Source organism: Bombina bombina, chromosome 7 (genome assembly GCF_027579735.1).
Source record: "Bombina bombina isolate aBomBom1 chromosome 7, aBomBom1.pri, whole genome shotgun sequence".
Taxonomy (NCBI): domain Eukaryota; kingdom Metazoa; phylum Chordata; class Amphibia; order Anura; family Bombinatoridae; genus Bombina; species Bombina bombina.
The window spans coordinates 223,459,261-223,476,595 of record NC_069505.1 but is presented as its reverse complement, the minus strand read 5'-3'; the positions used below and the strand labels follow the sequence as shown (position 1 = coordinate 223,476,595).

The following is a 17,335-nucleotide window of genomic DNA, read 5'->3' as shown; positions in this document are numbered from 1 at the left end:
AAATAAAATTATAAGGTATCAATGTAATTCTTGTAATGTACATATCCGAGGTATGCTAGTAATACGGTAGGATATACCTGTTCTCAATGTGCCTATCGTGATTTACTACTGTTATCAGCCATGCTCATCTTCCAATAACTTGTTTTCTTGTTTACATGTGGTTTTTGTTTTGCTAATTACCTTAATAAAAATCTTTGATTCAAAAAAAAAAAAAAAATACTCACTGCCTCAACTTTACTAAGCCCTTTAAAGGGACACTAAACCCACATTTTTTTCTTTCATGATTCATACAGAGCATGACATTTTTATCAACTTTCTAATTTACTTTTATTATCAATTTTTCTTCGTTCTCTTGCTATCTTTATTTAAAAAGCAGGGATGTGATGCATAGGAGCCGGTCCATTTTTGGTTGAGAACCTGGGTTATGCTTGCTTATTGGTGGGTAAATGTAAGCCTCCAATAAGCAAACGCTATCCATGATGCTGAACCTAAAATGGGCTGGCTGCTAAGATTTACATTACTGCTTTTAAAATAAAGATAGCAAGAGAACGAAGAAGAATTGATGATAGGAGTAAATTAGAAAGTTGCTTAAAATTTCATGCTCTATCTGAATCATGAAGTAACATTTTTGGGTTCAGTGTCCCTTTAATATATTTAGACGTTGCTATCATATCGCCTCTTTCCCTTCTCTCCTCTAAGCTATACATATTTAGGTCATTGAACCTCTCCTAGTAGTTTTATTTTTAAACCATGTACCCTTTTGGTAGCTTCCTTTGTACAGATACCAATTTGTTCATATCCTTCTGGAGATACGGCCTCCAGAACTGCACATAACACTCAAGATGAGGCTTAACTAGTGATCTGTAAAGTGGCATAAGAACCATACTATTTCTTTTGCAAATACATCTACCAATACATCAAAGCTTTCTACTGGTATTATTCTCTGCAATACTACATTATTTGCTAAATTTTAAATACCCTCAAACTGCAAAGACACACCCACTGACCATTCAGACACACACACAATCCCCCCAATGACCACTCATGTTCCCACCCTTCCCAACACAGTCCACCCACAAAAAGCCTCCCAATTACCTCCTAAAAGGCTGCTACCCAGCCACAAATGTTGTGAGGTATGAGGAAGGTTTGTGATCAAGTTAAGAGTGCAACTCCTATGCCCCTACATAGTAACATGCATTTGGTGGAACTGCCTTAAAGGGACATTATACACTCATTTTTTTCTTTGCATAAATGTTTTGTAGATGATCTATTTATATAGCCCATAAAGTTTTATTTTAAAATAAATGTATAGTTTTGCTTATTTTTAAATAACATTGCTCTGATTTTCAGACTCCTAACCAAGGGGTCGATCCGATATAAATCGTCGCCCGCAAAAGCCGGCGACGCCAATATTTGCGCGGGTTTGGTATCACATATACGGCGTAACCTAGAAGTTACGCCCGTATATTTCTGCCGTCGCCCGCAGTTTTTTGGGTCATAGGCAGGTATACCAAACCCGCGCAGTTTGGTATCCAATATGCAGCGTAAGGACTTACGTGGCGAAAATGGAGAAAACTTACTCCATTTTCACCTCGCCACAAAAAGCAGCCGTAAGAAGCCTTACGCTGACTATTGGAGCCCCGTAACTCCCTAAACTAACTAGAAAATAAACCTAACACCTAACGCATGCGCAATGTCTATCTCCCTGTCAACCGCGATCTGCTAAAATAAACCTAACACCTAACGCATGCGCAATGTCTATCTCCCTGTCAACCGCGATCCCCCCCCCCCCCAAAATCCCTAATAAAGTTATTACCCCCTAAACCGCCGCTCCCGGACCCCGCCGCCATCTACATAAACTAACCCCCTACTGTGAGCCTCTAAAACCTCCGCCATCTACCTTATCTATCCCCTAATCTGACCCCTTACACCGCCGCCACCTATATAAAAATTATTAACCCCTAATGTAAGCCCCTTACACCGCCGCCATCTCTATTAAAATGATTAACCCCTAATTTAATCTACCTACCCCGCCGCCAGCTATATTATCTATATTAACCCTAAGTATATTATAGTTAATATAGGTATTACATTATATATATTAACTATATTAACCCTAATTATATTAGGGTTAATATAGTTAATATAGTTACTATAGTATTTATATTAACTATATTAACTCTATCTAACCCTAACTAAATTTATATTAAATTAATCTAATTCATTTATAAACTAAAATATTCCTATTTAAATCTAAATACTTACCTATAAAATAAACCCTAAGATAGCTACAATATAATTAATAATTACATTGTAGCTATGTTAGGGTTAATATTTATTTTACAGGTAAATTGTTAATTATTTTAACTAGGTATAATAGATATTAAATAGTTATTAACTATTTAATATCTACCTAGTTAAAATAATTACCCAATTACCTGTAAAATAAATCCTAACCTAAGTTACAAATACACCTACACTATCAATAAATTTAATAAACTACAAACATCTATCTAAAAATACAATTAAATTAACTAAACTAAATTACAAAAAAAAACAAACACTAAATTACAAAAAATAAAAAAAAGATTACAAGATATTTAAGCTAATTACACCTATTCTAAGCCCCCTAATAAAATAATAAACCCCCAAAATAAAAAAAATTCCCTGCCCTATTCTAAATTCAACAAATTTCAAAGCTCTTTACCTTACCAGCCCTTAAAAGGGCCTTTTGTGGGGCATGCCCCAAAGAATTCAGCTCTTTTGCATACAACAAATACAATACCCCCCCCCATTACAACCCACCACCCACATACCCCTATTCTAAACCCACCCAAACCCCCCTTAAAAAAGCCTAACACTACCCCCCTGAAGATCTCCCTACCTTGTCTTCACCACACCGGGCCGAACTCCTGATCCGATCCGGGCGATGTCTTCCTCCAAGCGGCAAAGAAGAATTCTTCCTCCGGCGATGTCATCCTCCAAGCGGCAAAGAAGAATTCTTCCTCCGGCGACGTCTTCCTCCAAGCGGCAGCAAAGTCTTCATTCTTCCGGCGGCATCTTCAATCTTCTTTCTTCGCTCCGCCGCCGCGGAGCATCCATCCCGGCCGACTGCTGAACTTGGAATGAGGTACCTTTAAATGACGTCATCCAAGATGGCGTCCGCCGAATTCCGATTGGCTGATAGGATTCTATCAGCCAATCGGAATTAAGTTAAAAAAATCTGATTGGCTGATTGAATCAGCCAATCAGATTCAAGTTCAATCCGATTGGCTGATCCAATCAGCCAATCAGATTGAGCTCGCATTCTATTGGCTGATCGGAAAGAAGATTGAAGATGCCGCCGGAAGAATGAAGACTTTGCTGCCGCTTGGAGGAAGACGTCGCCGGAGGAAGAATTCTTCTTTGCCGCTTGGAAGATGACATCGCCCGGATCGGATCAGGAGTTCGGCCCGGTGTGGTGAAGACAAGGTAGGGAGATCTTCAGGGGGGTAGTGTTAGGCTTTTTTAAGGGGGGTTTGGGTGGGTTTAGAATAGGGGTATGTGGGTGGTGGGTTGTAATGGGGGGGGGTATTGTATTTGTTGTATGCAAAAGAGCTGAATTCTTTGGGGCATGCCCCACAAAAGGCCCTTTTAAGGGCTGGTAAGGTAAAGAGCTTTGAAATTTGTTGAATTTAGAATAGGGCAGGGAATTTTTTTTATTTTGGGGTTTATTATTTTATTAGGGGGCTTAGAATAGGTGTAATTAGCTTAAATATCTTGTAATCTTTTTTTTATTTTTTGTAATTTAGTGTTTGTTTTTTTTTGTAATTTAGTTTAGTTAATTTAATTGTATTTTTAGATAGATGTTTGTAGTTTATTAAATTTATTGATAGTGTAGGTGTATTTGTAACTTAGGTTAGGATTTATTTTACAGGTAATTGGGTAATTATTTTAACTAGGTAGATATTAAATAGTTAATAACTATTTAATATCTATTATACCTAGTTAAAATAATTAACAATTTACCTGTAAAATAAATATTAACCCTAACATAGCTACAATGTAATTATTAATTATATTGTAGCTATCTTAGGGTTTATTTTATAGGTAAGTATTTAGATTTAAATAGGAATATTTTAGTTTATAAATGAATTAGATTAATTTAATATAAAATTAGTTAGGGTTAGATAGAGTTAATATAGTTAATATAAATACTATAGTAACTATATTAACTATATTAACCCTAATATAATTAGGGTTAATATAGTTAATATATATAATATAATACCTATATTAACTATAATATACTTAGGGTTAATATAGATAATATAGCTGGCGGCGGGGTAGGTAGATTAAATTAGGGGTTAATCATTTTAATAGAGATGGCGGCGGTGTAAGGGGCTTACATTAGGGGTTAATAATTTTAATATAGATGGCGGCGGTGTTAGGGGCTCACTTTAGGGGGTTATAGATATAATATAGCTGGTGGCGGGGTACGGGAGCGGCGGTTTAGGGGTTAATAGCTTTTTTATTGTTAGGCTAGTGAGGGGGGATAGCGGATAGAGGGTTAGACAGTGCGGGCTATGTTAGGGAGGCGTGTTAGACAGTGCGGGCTATGTTAGGGAGGCGTGTTAGACAGTGCGGGCTATGTTAGGGAGGCGTGTTAGACAGTGCGGGCTATGTTAGGGAGGCGTGTTAGACAGTGCGGGCTATGTTAGGGAGGCGTGTTAGACAGTGCGGGTGTTTTAAACTTTAGTCAGGTTTTATAGGCGCCGGCAGTTTCTAACGTGCCGTAAGTCACTGGCGACGCCAGAAATTTGTACTTACGCAGATTTCTGGACATCGCTGGTTTGTGAGACTTACGGCACATTAGCATCTGACGGCGACCTATATGGGATGGCTCGAGTTGCGAGCTGAAACTGCGGGCGACGCCGGTTCCCTCGCTTGCGCCGCAAACTGCGATCGATATTGGATCGCGCCCCAAGCCCCAAAGTTTTATGTGAATACTGTCAGCTACCTTCTCCAGCTTGCTGATGTTTGTGTAAAGCGTCTTTTCATATGCAAAAGAAGGGGGAGGGGGGGAATGTCTTATTTGCCACTCGCAGTGGGCTTTCCAGCTACCTTTTCAACAGAGCCAAACTGACAGCTTCTAAGTAAATTTTTAAACAGTTTTATAATGGATTTTTATATCAGTATCTGTGCATCTTATTCTTTATAGTAGTGTCTATTACATGAAGTTATATGAAAATGAGTGTATACTGTCCCTTTAAGAAAACTAACAGCTTGATGATCAAATTGTTGCACTGTAGCCAATCAGATCACCCTGTTTTCAGGATATATTATTCTACATTCACCTCTCGTTTTGTATACGTGTGCTTTTCTGTTAGGGTAATAAGTGTTTGGAGTATTTTGGCTACTTACATTAACCCCCCTGTTAGGTCCTCTAACAGAGGCGGGAACACTAATTTTACAACAATGAAAACAATTTGATTTAAATGTCGTATTATAAATACTAGACTTGTGCAGCACTGAATAATTTGTTTCGGACATCCACTAGAAACAATTATTCTAAAAAAATAGTTATTCAGAATATTCGTGTGCTGCACTATTGGTATTTGTTTTGTTTTTTTAAATGAATCGAATATTGAATTTTCATTAACATTTACATTAGTTGTCATTAAAACTAATGTAAATGTAATCTACTCCTGTCACCTTGATACTTCTGTATTAGGGCCTAATTCTCCTAATAGCATGGCCCTGGACTCTGTAAAGAAGGTTGAATTATCACATCTCCCGCCTGTGCTAAAGGACAAGAGATCTGCCATGCTAATGTACGTGTAGAGCGCTGGGGAGCCACACTAATAGGAGAATTAGAGCGGGCCGGGAGTCTATGAAGAAGAGAGCACAGCTCCCCAGCACACTAAATGTAAGTAATACACCTAATTTAAAGGATAACAAATATATTCATTAATTATATTTGTTATTTTTTAAATTAGTTCATTCATTCGGATATTCGTTTTGTTAAAATGAAACGAATATCCACATTGTTTTATGAAATAACATTCGTAACAAAACAAATGCACATGCCTAAAAAATGCAAATTTTACAGTGCTTTTTTTTTGCACATGTAATTTACATTACTCATTTCCTGAGTAATTTCAAAATAAATTTAAATGTTTCCATTTAGTAAAAATTTTGAGGAACAATTTTGTTATGATTTTAATGTTATTAAACAATATAGGGGTTAATTTCCAATCTTTCCTTTTTTTCCTATATGGGAAAAACAGACTTTTTTTTAATTAACAAATTGATTACAAATTTTTCCAAGTCAAACACAACCGAGCTAGCTCACTCACACAAGATTCAATCTCCATTTTCCAACAACAGCAGCAAGAACTACCTTTGTGTGTTGCATTTAATGTGCCCATTTAATTTTGATTCTGAAATAAATTGCAAATCCTGTGATTGTGAATGCCAAAGACTTTCTTGTCCATGCATTGCACTGGTAATTTTCCTGTTATCTGCTGGATTCTATCTAAACTTTTCACAATATTAAAATAGTGTTATTGCGTGGATTGGGATCACTCAGACCTTGAGAAACATGGATCAAGAGCCAAAAACACACCAACAAAAGGATTCAGGAAGAACCAATCCCATAATTAAATGAACATAAGAGCAAAAATATTGTGTTATTGTGTGTTAACATTGCTCTAGCAAAAGCAATAGTGCTCATATTTGAAGTCCAAGTTTCAAGTTACTTTGTAGGATAAATGGTGAGTGAATTGTTTTGTGTCGGACAGTTGGTGCTTGTCCATGAATTAAAAAATCAGGAGTGATCTAAAATACAAAGGCATACTTTGACACATAGAAGTTATAGACGTTTATAGTGAGTTTTCACTTACTTGATCTCTAGCATACGCAGTGTCTATCCGCTGTTTGTCAGAACAAGCATTTAGAAGAATTTTCATTGCATTCATTTGAAGCAGCATTTCACAAGCAAGCGTGTCAAAAAATGTTATATTAGCTAATGCAGCAGACGCAAGTAGAAAAACTTCTGCAGAGGAAGCTTCTTCACATAGCCCTAGGAATAAAAAAAAAAGTAAGCTTAGCATTTTGGACAAAGATAAAGAAATTAAGACAGACACTAAGGCCTCTATTTGTCAAGACGAGAACAGACAAGGCTTCTAGCCTGGGAACCTGTTTGCCAATATTTAAAGGCAACTGCAAATATTTGTGCAAACCTTCCACTGTTCTCATGTAACCAATCACATAAAAGATGGGACTGTCAAAAACCCCTAACAAAATCAGTCTGGAATATTTTAACTGTGCCACATGTCTAAGGAAGCAGTGGTCATAAGACTGCTGTTTCTTAACTTGCAGTTTCAGGCATGTATGAGCAAGCACCAGTACTGCAAAGGATTTGAATTTGCATCTGCAGCTTTAAAAATGTGCCGCTAGCAGGGGGTGTCAATCAACCCGATCGTATTCGATCGGGTTGATTTCTGTCGATTTCTGTCTGTCGCCTCAGAGTAGGCGGACAGGTTATGGAGAAGCGGATTTTAGACCGCTGCCTTATAACTTGTCTTTCCGGCGAGTCTAAAGGCTCGCCAGAAACACAGGGCATCATGCTCCATGAATATGCCCCTATATATTTTCTTTAGTAGAAAACCAAAGATATTAATATATGCCAATTTTGTTATATTTTATGCTACCATTTCGCCACTAAATGCAATCATATGCAAAAAAAATCATTAACATTTTTCACAAACTGCATTTCTCACTGAAATGATATATATATTTCTTATACAGCCATAACACAAATGGTTGTAAAAGCTTCTCTGCAATCCTGTTTATTCAGCAATAGCAGACATGCATGGTTTTGACATTGATTTTTGGTAATTTTAAGGCCTTTAATGGCAGCTGCACACCACACTTCTGAAATTCCTGGCAGTGGAGGTGTTAAGTTGGCTGGCAAGGGTAATATTATTGTAGTGTAGGTATTACTCTCCCACTTGACACCTCCCACCTCACTTATCCCTCCCAAAAAGATCTCTTCCTCCCCCCTACTGCGTACTGCCATCCCTTATCTTATGATGGCAGATGCCTTCTGCCCCCGGCTAAAGTGTCTACTGTCAAAGCTGACAGCCAGGACCACAACATGCACCACAGTTTTGGATGTAGGCACTACGTCAACACATTATGCTGGGCAAAGTACTGTGTGATGTAGTACCTATGTCCATTTGGCACAAGGGGTTAATGTGTTTCCAGTAACTTGTTATACCAGATGCAGCATATAAAATCTATGGGAATTTTTTCTTTTAGGTTAATTTTGGCAGACAAAGTAGCTATTTTTGGTCATTTCAACAAAAATCTATTCAAAGGGAGAGCACATTTTCTATCTTCTATACACTCACTATCTTATCAAAATACACACACACACAGGCAGTGGTACTATATAGGCAAGCTCCCAAAAAATAGTTTTATTATTCTTAAATTAGAGTATATTTCCTATTTTAAATTGTTTGGTAAGAATTTATAATTTGGAGTGGTGCTAGCATCAATTATTATTTTGAAGTTAGGAAAAAGTTCCAAAGAAAGTGATGCTTAAATAGCACTCTATGTCCAGACTTATGTGAGGCTGGGAATTTTTAAAACATAACTTTTATTAAAAATCAAAAATTAAAAAATGGGTATTTATATTAAAATAATTGAGAGTAAATTGCTGTGTATCAAAACTGAAAAGGTTATCTCTTGGCTATTGTATAAATGGCCTTTAATAGGTGCTTTTGTAATGTCAAGAGATAAACAGTGTAAAGAAAGAAAAGTAGAAGCGCTGTGTTCCAATCAAAGAAAACAAGAATGTATAAAAAGTGTAAAAAAAGAGAGTTTAGCGCTGAAAGCACGGATCTAAATATACAAAAAGAATATAGTGTAAGTGAAATACTTGTGTAAATAAATGCCTGTGGAGGACAATGTGAAATTTAAAATGTATACAATTATACAAAGTAAAAGAACAATATATTGTGTTCTATTAGCAAAGAACAACTAACAAGGGTGTGATAAGAAAATGTAACAATTTAATAAAATAACATAAAAAAAAATGAAACGCATAAATCGGCTCCTAAAAATAGCCTGGTATGAGCTAAAAGTCACTCGTGCATATACAAAGTAAAATAATACAATGTAGCCAAGGCCTGTGGCTGAAAAAATAAGATGAAGGTACCTTGAATTGTCCATAGTGGGTTCCAATAGAATCCTAACTGATGAGAGGAAACAAATGTATTGTGACCTTAGTGGACCGATCTGGCGGCTTGTGTTCACTTTGGCGTTACCGCCGTTATCTGAAGGCGGCTTTTTGTGAAAGAGTCACGTGATCCTTCTGACGTCACTGTTGCAATCTTGGCAACAGGATCAATGGTTGGTAATGTAGAGACACTTTGTGTTGCAGGAGATCCTAGTAGAATATGTTGTAAAGAGTATTTAGGATATGTATCCTTAATCCATGTCCACTATTTCCTAACAGTGGAAGGAAGTCCTGGGGGACAATGAAAATAAACTTGGCGGTCACTTTCAGTGACTAAACAGTCTTTGGTCACTTTCAATGACTTAGTGGACTTTGCAATTACTTGTATTAGTGAAGAGCACTAGGTAGTAACTCAGGATAACTTAGAAGAGTATACTATAGGTGGCGCAAATCTGCTGTTCCTAAAGAGTCTCAATGTGTATTCCAAAAAATATATATTTTCCACAACAAATCTCTAATAAAATTTAAAGTAATATTTATTAAAATTATTTACCATTTATACATTTTGATAGATTACACGTTTAAAATAAATACCCTATCTAAACAATGATATAAAATGTGAAATTAAATTACTTAAATTCTAAAATGACTTAAATTCTAAAATGAATATAAAACACAGGTGTTGGACTATATTAAAAACTAATATTTCCTAATAACTGCTGCTTATTATCTTCCTATTTAAAAATAACTGTCTATGCACACTTCTCAGTAGTTAACATTATACAATGTATCCTTGCATTCATTCTATGTATCGTTAGGTATACAATGTATCTATTTATGCAGTCATCCTACACATTCCTTAATAATCTATTCAGAAATAAGCCTACAATAACTTGTAGGCTTGGCGGTCGCTAGTAGCGACTAAATGACTCAGTAGTACCTAAAGGAAACTACTCAGCGGCTTCCTATTGCAGGTAGTAATTCCTTAGGTCAGAGTAGATCCTTATTGATTACACAATAAGCCAGGATACAAGGTGACAAAGAATGTCAAGGTCAACGCATTTCGCCCTTAGGCTTTATCAAGACATGTTTGTCTGAGTCACCTTGTAAGATATTTAAACACTTCCAACGTTTGTAATTGGGTATACAATTCAATTAATTTAAGGTGGAATGGAGAAAGATAGACTTGGTTTCAATCTAAATGTGGAAATCCCTTATTACATATCAAAATAGATATTTCACAAATATATATAAGAACTGTACAAATATATAATGTACCTTTTAAAGAAAGACCCAACAGGGGCAGGTAATGAACGGTGGGGAAAGGGATGAATGGTCAGTGCAGTTAGAACCTGTAAGGATATATTATATACCTATATGAGGTGTAGTAGAATAGAGAGTATGATATATTCAAACACTTGACAAGGACAGATTATAAGAAAGGAAGATATCTAACTCTGAATTCAATCCTATTGGATGTAGCGTGTCCTTATTATAGATCATTTTTGCCTCTAATTTTAAAAGTTGTTTTTCTAAATTGCCCCCTCTTCAATTTTGTTTGACTTTTGATAAGCCCCAAAATCTGAAATGTTTAAGGTTATTTTTATGAACTTTCTCTAAAGTGTGAGTATAGGTGTGTATCGAGGTTTCCCCTATCAATACATGAAAGGTGTTCCCTAATCCTTTCCCGGAGGGTTCTAGTCGTTTCCCCTATGTAATATTTTTTACACGAACATTCAATAATATAGATAACTCCTTTACTCCTTTATCCTGACACCTTATAGTGTCCTCAATTTTAAATTGTCTTTTAAATCGTCTTTTTCCTTCAATTCGCAGCTGTATTTGCAAGATCGACAACAAAAACATGGAAAGAAGCCCATTATTTTATTTCCTTTTAGATTTATCTCTTGACTATGAGTTTTTCTTGGTCTTAATTCACTCTGAGCTAAAGTGCTTTTCAGATTTTTTTGCTCTCCTATATATTATCCTAGGATGTTCTGGTACTTTATCTCCTATTATGGGGTCTGTTTGCACTAGGTGACAATGTTTTTTTAAGTTTTGTTAATTAATTTGTTGTTACAATTATAGCCTGTAATAAAAGATCCTTCTATTGTATCTGGGTTTTTTTCATTGGTGTTGGCACTTCGTTTATTTTTATAGGATAGAAGGTTTTTTCGATCTATTTTATCTTCTTTTTCTTTTGCCAAGTGTATGACCTTCTCATCATATATTCTTTCCTTAAATTTATTTTCAAAAATTAGTGTTTGTTTTTCATAGTCTATTTTCCTAGAGCAATTTCTTTTTATTCTTAAATATTGCCCCTTGGGAATATTATTTTTCCACCTCTCCAGATGACAACTTTTATAGTGTATGAAGTTATTGGCATCCACTTGTTTGAAATGAGTAGATGTAATTAGTTGATTTTCAATTACTTCAACAGTGATGTCAGAAGGATCACGTGAGTCTTTCACAAAAAGCTGCCTTCAGATAACGGCCGGTAACGACAAAGTGAACACAAGCTGCCAGATCGGTCCACTAAGGTCACAATACATTTGTTTCCTCTCATCAGTTAGGATTCCATTGGAACCCACTACAGACACTTCAAGGTACCTTCATCTTATTTTTACAGCCACAGGCCCTGGCTGCATTGTATAATTTTACTTTTTATATGCGCAAGTGACTTTTAGCTCATACCAGGCTATTTTTAGGAGCCGATTTATGCAATAAGGGAGACGTCCCTTTTCCGTTTCATTGTTTTATGTTATTTTATTAAATTGTTACATTTTCTCATCTCACCCTTGTTAGTTGTTCTTTGCTAACTGAACACAATATATCGTTCTTTTACTTTGTATAATTGTATACATTTTATATTTCACATTGTCCTCCATAGGCATTTATTTACACAAGAGATAAACAGTATTCATATATCTTGGAGGCTGTTTATGTTCAGAAAATGTTGTGATATTGAATCAACCAGGAACACATTAGTCTCTTATAACCATAAGAACTGTTCAGTCTGGTATTAGTAATAGAAGTCAGTAGTTACATCAACTGTACAGTATGTAAAAAAAAGGGGGGACATCTGTCTGTTTGTATTGACCTATGGCAGTGGTATTATGAATAATAAATAATCCACATTGCTATGAGGGTAAATTTAATATTGGGTTATTCCAAACATTGTCTATTTTGTGTTATCATAAGCTTCTTGTAATATTGCAAGAGACAGCATACATATAATTGTTTCCCAGTATACAGGATCTATGTATGTTAGTAATTAGCAGTACTGGTATGAGCAGTAAATACTGGATATAATTGTGTAAAGGGGGTTTGTTAATGGTCAATTGAAAATGCTGCATTAAAGTACGTCTCAAAGCATATAACTAGTATTGCCCATGAAACATTGTGTATATGTAGTGTTAGTGGTGGCTGTTTGGCACACACTTGTTTAATTGCAAATATGTCTCAGTAAAATTTGTTTCTGAACACACTTTCATGTTACAGCCTTGTTTTTTATAAAGCCCTTATTCACAATTTATAATAGATTGTTTGGATAATGTTGCTACGGAGTGCCAAAAATGTAACTATTTGCTTACCAAGACTTAGGGCTCCATGTACTAAGCCGTCAATTCATCCGTCATTGTAGACGCGGATAAACTCGCCATTACTCGCCGCGGGCGAAATGGTGTCCGCTGTCGCTATGTACTAATATTCCCCCAATAAATAGACAAGTCTAGCCCGCCGCGAGCAGTTGCGGATTGTTGATAAATTTGACGCCTCGCTCGCCGCGACTAAGCTGATGGTACTTAACTTTCAGTTGAATTGTCTGGCCAATTATTAACACGTGACATGCAAGGTGTCACGAACATCATAGTAGTCGCGGGAATAGAATTTTGCTCCTATAAAAGTTCAACTTATCTAAACAACTTTATTATTGTTCAAAATTTTTTGAAGAGTGATAACAGAGCGTTATTTTTGTAATATTTATTTACAATTTGGATATGGCTTCATCTGGATCTGATAATATATAAATATTAATATAAAAATAATTATAAAGATTGACAACTAACAATACAAATTTAAATAGATTACTCTTTAATTACAGTCGACAAATTGGGCGCAATTTATGTACATGGAAATGAGAGACAAATTAGACGCCAGTTATGCTGTAAGTACAATGCTGATATTACTGCCTTTTATATATGTCTAGACTGGCGTCTAGATTGACTTTCCTATTGTTTTGTACCTTGCCCGCCACCTAAAAGGTGGCGAGGCAAAAATAGCGAGGTGGGAGCGGAAATTGTAGCGAGCGGACAAATAGATTTTTTAGTACATTCGTTTTTTGGCGAGTTGGTGGTCAAATGTGTCTAATTACAGTGAAAAATGGAGCGGTAGCGAGGTTTGGCGGATAAGTACGCTCGCAATTTTAAAGATGCGAGTTTTAACATAATTGACGGCTTTGTACATATCAGTTTGCGAGTTTTGACGCGAGATTTGTTGCGGGTAGCTCGCTGACTGCTTAGTACATGGAGCCCATAGTGCATATAATAGCCACCTAGTATCAATGCCGGCTTATTTACTACACATCTGTTTAATAGCAACTATGTATCAATATACTTTATTTTGGGTGCATTTGCAATAAGCTATCCTGTATTCTATGAAGCACGTACACACTGTTTACGGCTTGCTGCTTACATTCACACAATTATATGAATGTATGGCTAAAGCCACTTATGTCTCCACTGGTTTGCACTGCTACTGAATATAGTGCTTATACGTCCGGATATTCCTCTCATCCACACGATTTTATGTCACTACTACCAGTTGGAGTTTATGCAGGTGAATAAAGTTGGCTGTATGTGCAATGCACATATATTTTGTTGTTAAAGGCTTAATGGTTCACGGCCAAAATGAATTCACCAGAACGTTAATGTTTATCAACAGCTATATTTGGTATATATAACCAAATATGTGCAAAGTGCACATTAATAATATCAAGTGCTCAGTGGTTAACCTCGGTTATAGCTATGATAACCTTAGGCAGCAATTACTCTCATGGATTAAAAAATAAATTAGGACCCCATTGTCCACACAACCCCCCTTACTCACTATCTGATATATACATACTTATCTTATATATATTCTCATATACACAAAGGCCTCATATGCATAAAAGACCAAAACATAGAGACATTGAAAATAGTACCTCTTTCCCCCACGCCCAATGGGAGTATGATTTTGTATGTTGTCTCTTGTTCACATACATTTTCTATAGCCTATTCTGCAGTATTGAAAGTTTCAGCATAGGTGGTGGTTCCAACATGCAAAAACAGATATTTCAAACAACAAAATAAGGATAAAGGAGCTATTTGTAATTAATTTAATACAACCCAGCAGGTAAAACGGATCTTCAAAAACTCATTAAAGGGAATAAATGTTTATAGTACAATGTCCCTTTAAAGTCAATCACCTATTAAAAACACTTAGCTCTCCTTATCTTAGCATAGATTATGTTGTGCTTTTCATTGATGAAATCCAATTAGAACAGATTGTTTTCTGCAGCAGCTGATGTCAGCATCTGTGATGTCAGCAACTGCATAATGTGTTCGTCTCAATTTGTAACATAAATCTAGTGAATCAGATAAGTTCAAATTCATAATCTTTCTCCTACATTTTGAATCTATATTAGGGTGAAAAGAACACAAAGCGAATCCACAATTCAAGGTAAAAAGGTTTGATACATTTAATGGTGCACACATCTATTGCACTTCCAGAAGATAAATAAAATAATGCCTTGTTAAAATGCCTTGGCAAACACACTGGATATTCAGCTCCATGTAACTCAGCAGGTAGCGACCACTGCTTTTACTGTGTCACAGTTTTCCACCTTGGCAAACAATGGATTAAAAGTAAGAATTTTCTTTTTCAAAGTGCAGAGTCAGTAGTAGATCACCCTGTCTACGCGTTTTGTCCTTTGCAAACTTCCTCAAGACGTCTTACTTTTAATCTATTGTTTGCCGAGGTGGAAGACTGTGACACAGTAAAAGCAGTGGTCGCTACCTGCTGAGTTACGTGGAGCTGAATATCCAGTGTGTTTGCCAAGGCATTTTAACAAGGCATTATTTTATTTATCTTCTGTAAGTGCAATAGATTTTGTGCACCATTAAATGTATCAAACTTTTTTACCTTAAATCGTGGATGCGCTTTGTATTCTTTACTTCCAGTATACCAAAGCATGAGCACTCCTTAGTGCTCAGTGAATGTGGAAGCTGCACCAATGATTTACAAGAAAAGGGAGAGCTATCCAATATATAGGAGCGGAAAATGTTACACCTAAAAATCTACCTATACTCCCAGAGTCACGAATGTGAGTTTCTAGTGTGGGTTCTTATTTGAAGAGGATTGTTATAACAATATTGTATGATGGACTCAAGATCAGATATTTTAAATTATTACCAATAAGGGAGTATAGTATCAATTAACTATATATTTGTATCTATTATTGTACTTGTCTGTGCGCAGCTTATATATTTTTGTGTGTTTTTGTCTATATTAGGGTGACTATATTTAGGCTTTAGTATGTGCATCACAGAATAAAATTAGCTCTGTGATATTTGTACTCAGTTGAGTGACAACCTCCAGTTGAAGAGAAACAATATGGTGGGTATATTTATAAAAATTACCTCACTTAAAGGTTAAATATGGATACATGATTATTTAAAAAAAAAACAATCTGTGAAATTTGCAGTTTCTGTGCTCCAACATGTAAATTGTTATCTTTATGGTCAATTATGGGATATTATACTGTAAACTGTTCTCCATTGTATTCTGTTCCCAACTACCCATTTTACCTTCTAAAGTATATTGTTATTTCTAAATTACTCTGTTACTTTTATTTTGTCATTTGAAATATCTGTTTTTGCCAGTTTAACCATCATCTGTACTGAAAATTAAAACATGAAAGAATAAGCTCAAAGGGACATTAAACACTAAATACATGCTAGATAGAATGATGCATTCAAAGAAAAGATTACTCCATGAGTAACATGTAGATGCATTTTTTAAAGTTTCATTAGTTGTTTAAAAAGTGACAAAATAAGTGTAACGTTTTAATGTCTATAAAACACTGGGAGCTGCCATGTTGTAACTTGTGTTACCTTCTCTGCTGTGGCCAATTAGGGTCAGTTATAAATAGGTCACTAGACTGTGCAGCCAATGGTTGTGCTGGATTTAACAGTGTTCTGCACTTCCATTTCTAACAGGAACTGAAAAGCTCACAATTTCAGAATGGAATTACAGGCAAAGAGGACAAATTAAATAATGAAAGTATATTGAAGAGGAGTTTTATTATATACAATTTATCATTGTATATTACCATCTCAAAGTATTTAATGTCCCTTTAAGAAAAGGTGATTTAAAGTTGCGTGAATGAAGGGGCGGGCATTACACACTCATCGGAGTGTGTAATGATACATACGGGCCAGCGGATCAACAGATCCAACCGTATGCAGCGAAGGCAGGCAAGTTGAGAAGCTGTCCACCCGCCTTTTAATACATGGGGCTGTAAGTGTCTATAAAACAGTGGGAGCTGCCATGTTGTAACTTAGGTTACCTTCTCTGCTGCGGCCAATTAGATACAGTTAAAAATAGGTCACTAGAGTGTTCAGCCAATGGCTGTGTGAAATATAACAGTGTTCTGCACTTACATTTCTAACAGGAACTGAAATGCTCACAATTTGAAAGTCTTACCCACTTTCTACATAGGCTTCCTAAGGGCTTTCAAAGGGCTGGACTTCATGAGTGTCATATGACACACACAATGATTGGATGTTCATTGTAATTGTCGTAAAAAAATAGTTTATCCCAGTGGGCCCAGAAATAGAAATAGTATGAAATGTTAAACTTTTCAATTAACCTCTGTTATCTAATCTGCTTTGTTCTCTTGGAATCCTTTGTTGAAAAGCATACATAGGTAGGCTCAGGAGCAGGAATGCATTACTGAGCCTCTTGTCATTGACTCACCTGATGTGTTCAGCTAGCTCCCAGTAGTGCATTGCTGCTCCTTTAATTAAGGATACCAATATAATGGATCAAATTTGATATTAGAAGTAA

General features: G+C 35.9%; 1 protein-coding gene across 1 annotated transcript in view; it reads right to left on the bottom strand.

The window, feature by feature from the left end:
• INSC (INSC spindle orientation adaptor protein) overlaps positions 1-17,335 on the bottom strand; it is a 378,936-nt gene that overhangs the window by 49,686 nt on the left and 311,915 nt on the right. Inside the window, exon 7 of the mRNA XM_053720626.1 lies at positions 6,885-7,063. Within this exon, the coding sequence (XP_053576601.1) occupies positions 6,885-7,063 (179 nt within the window). The remainder of the gene's footprint in view (positions 1-6,884; positions 7,064-17,335) is intronic.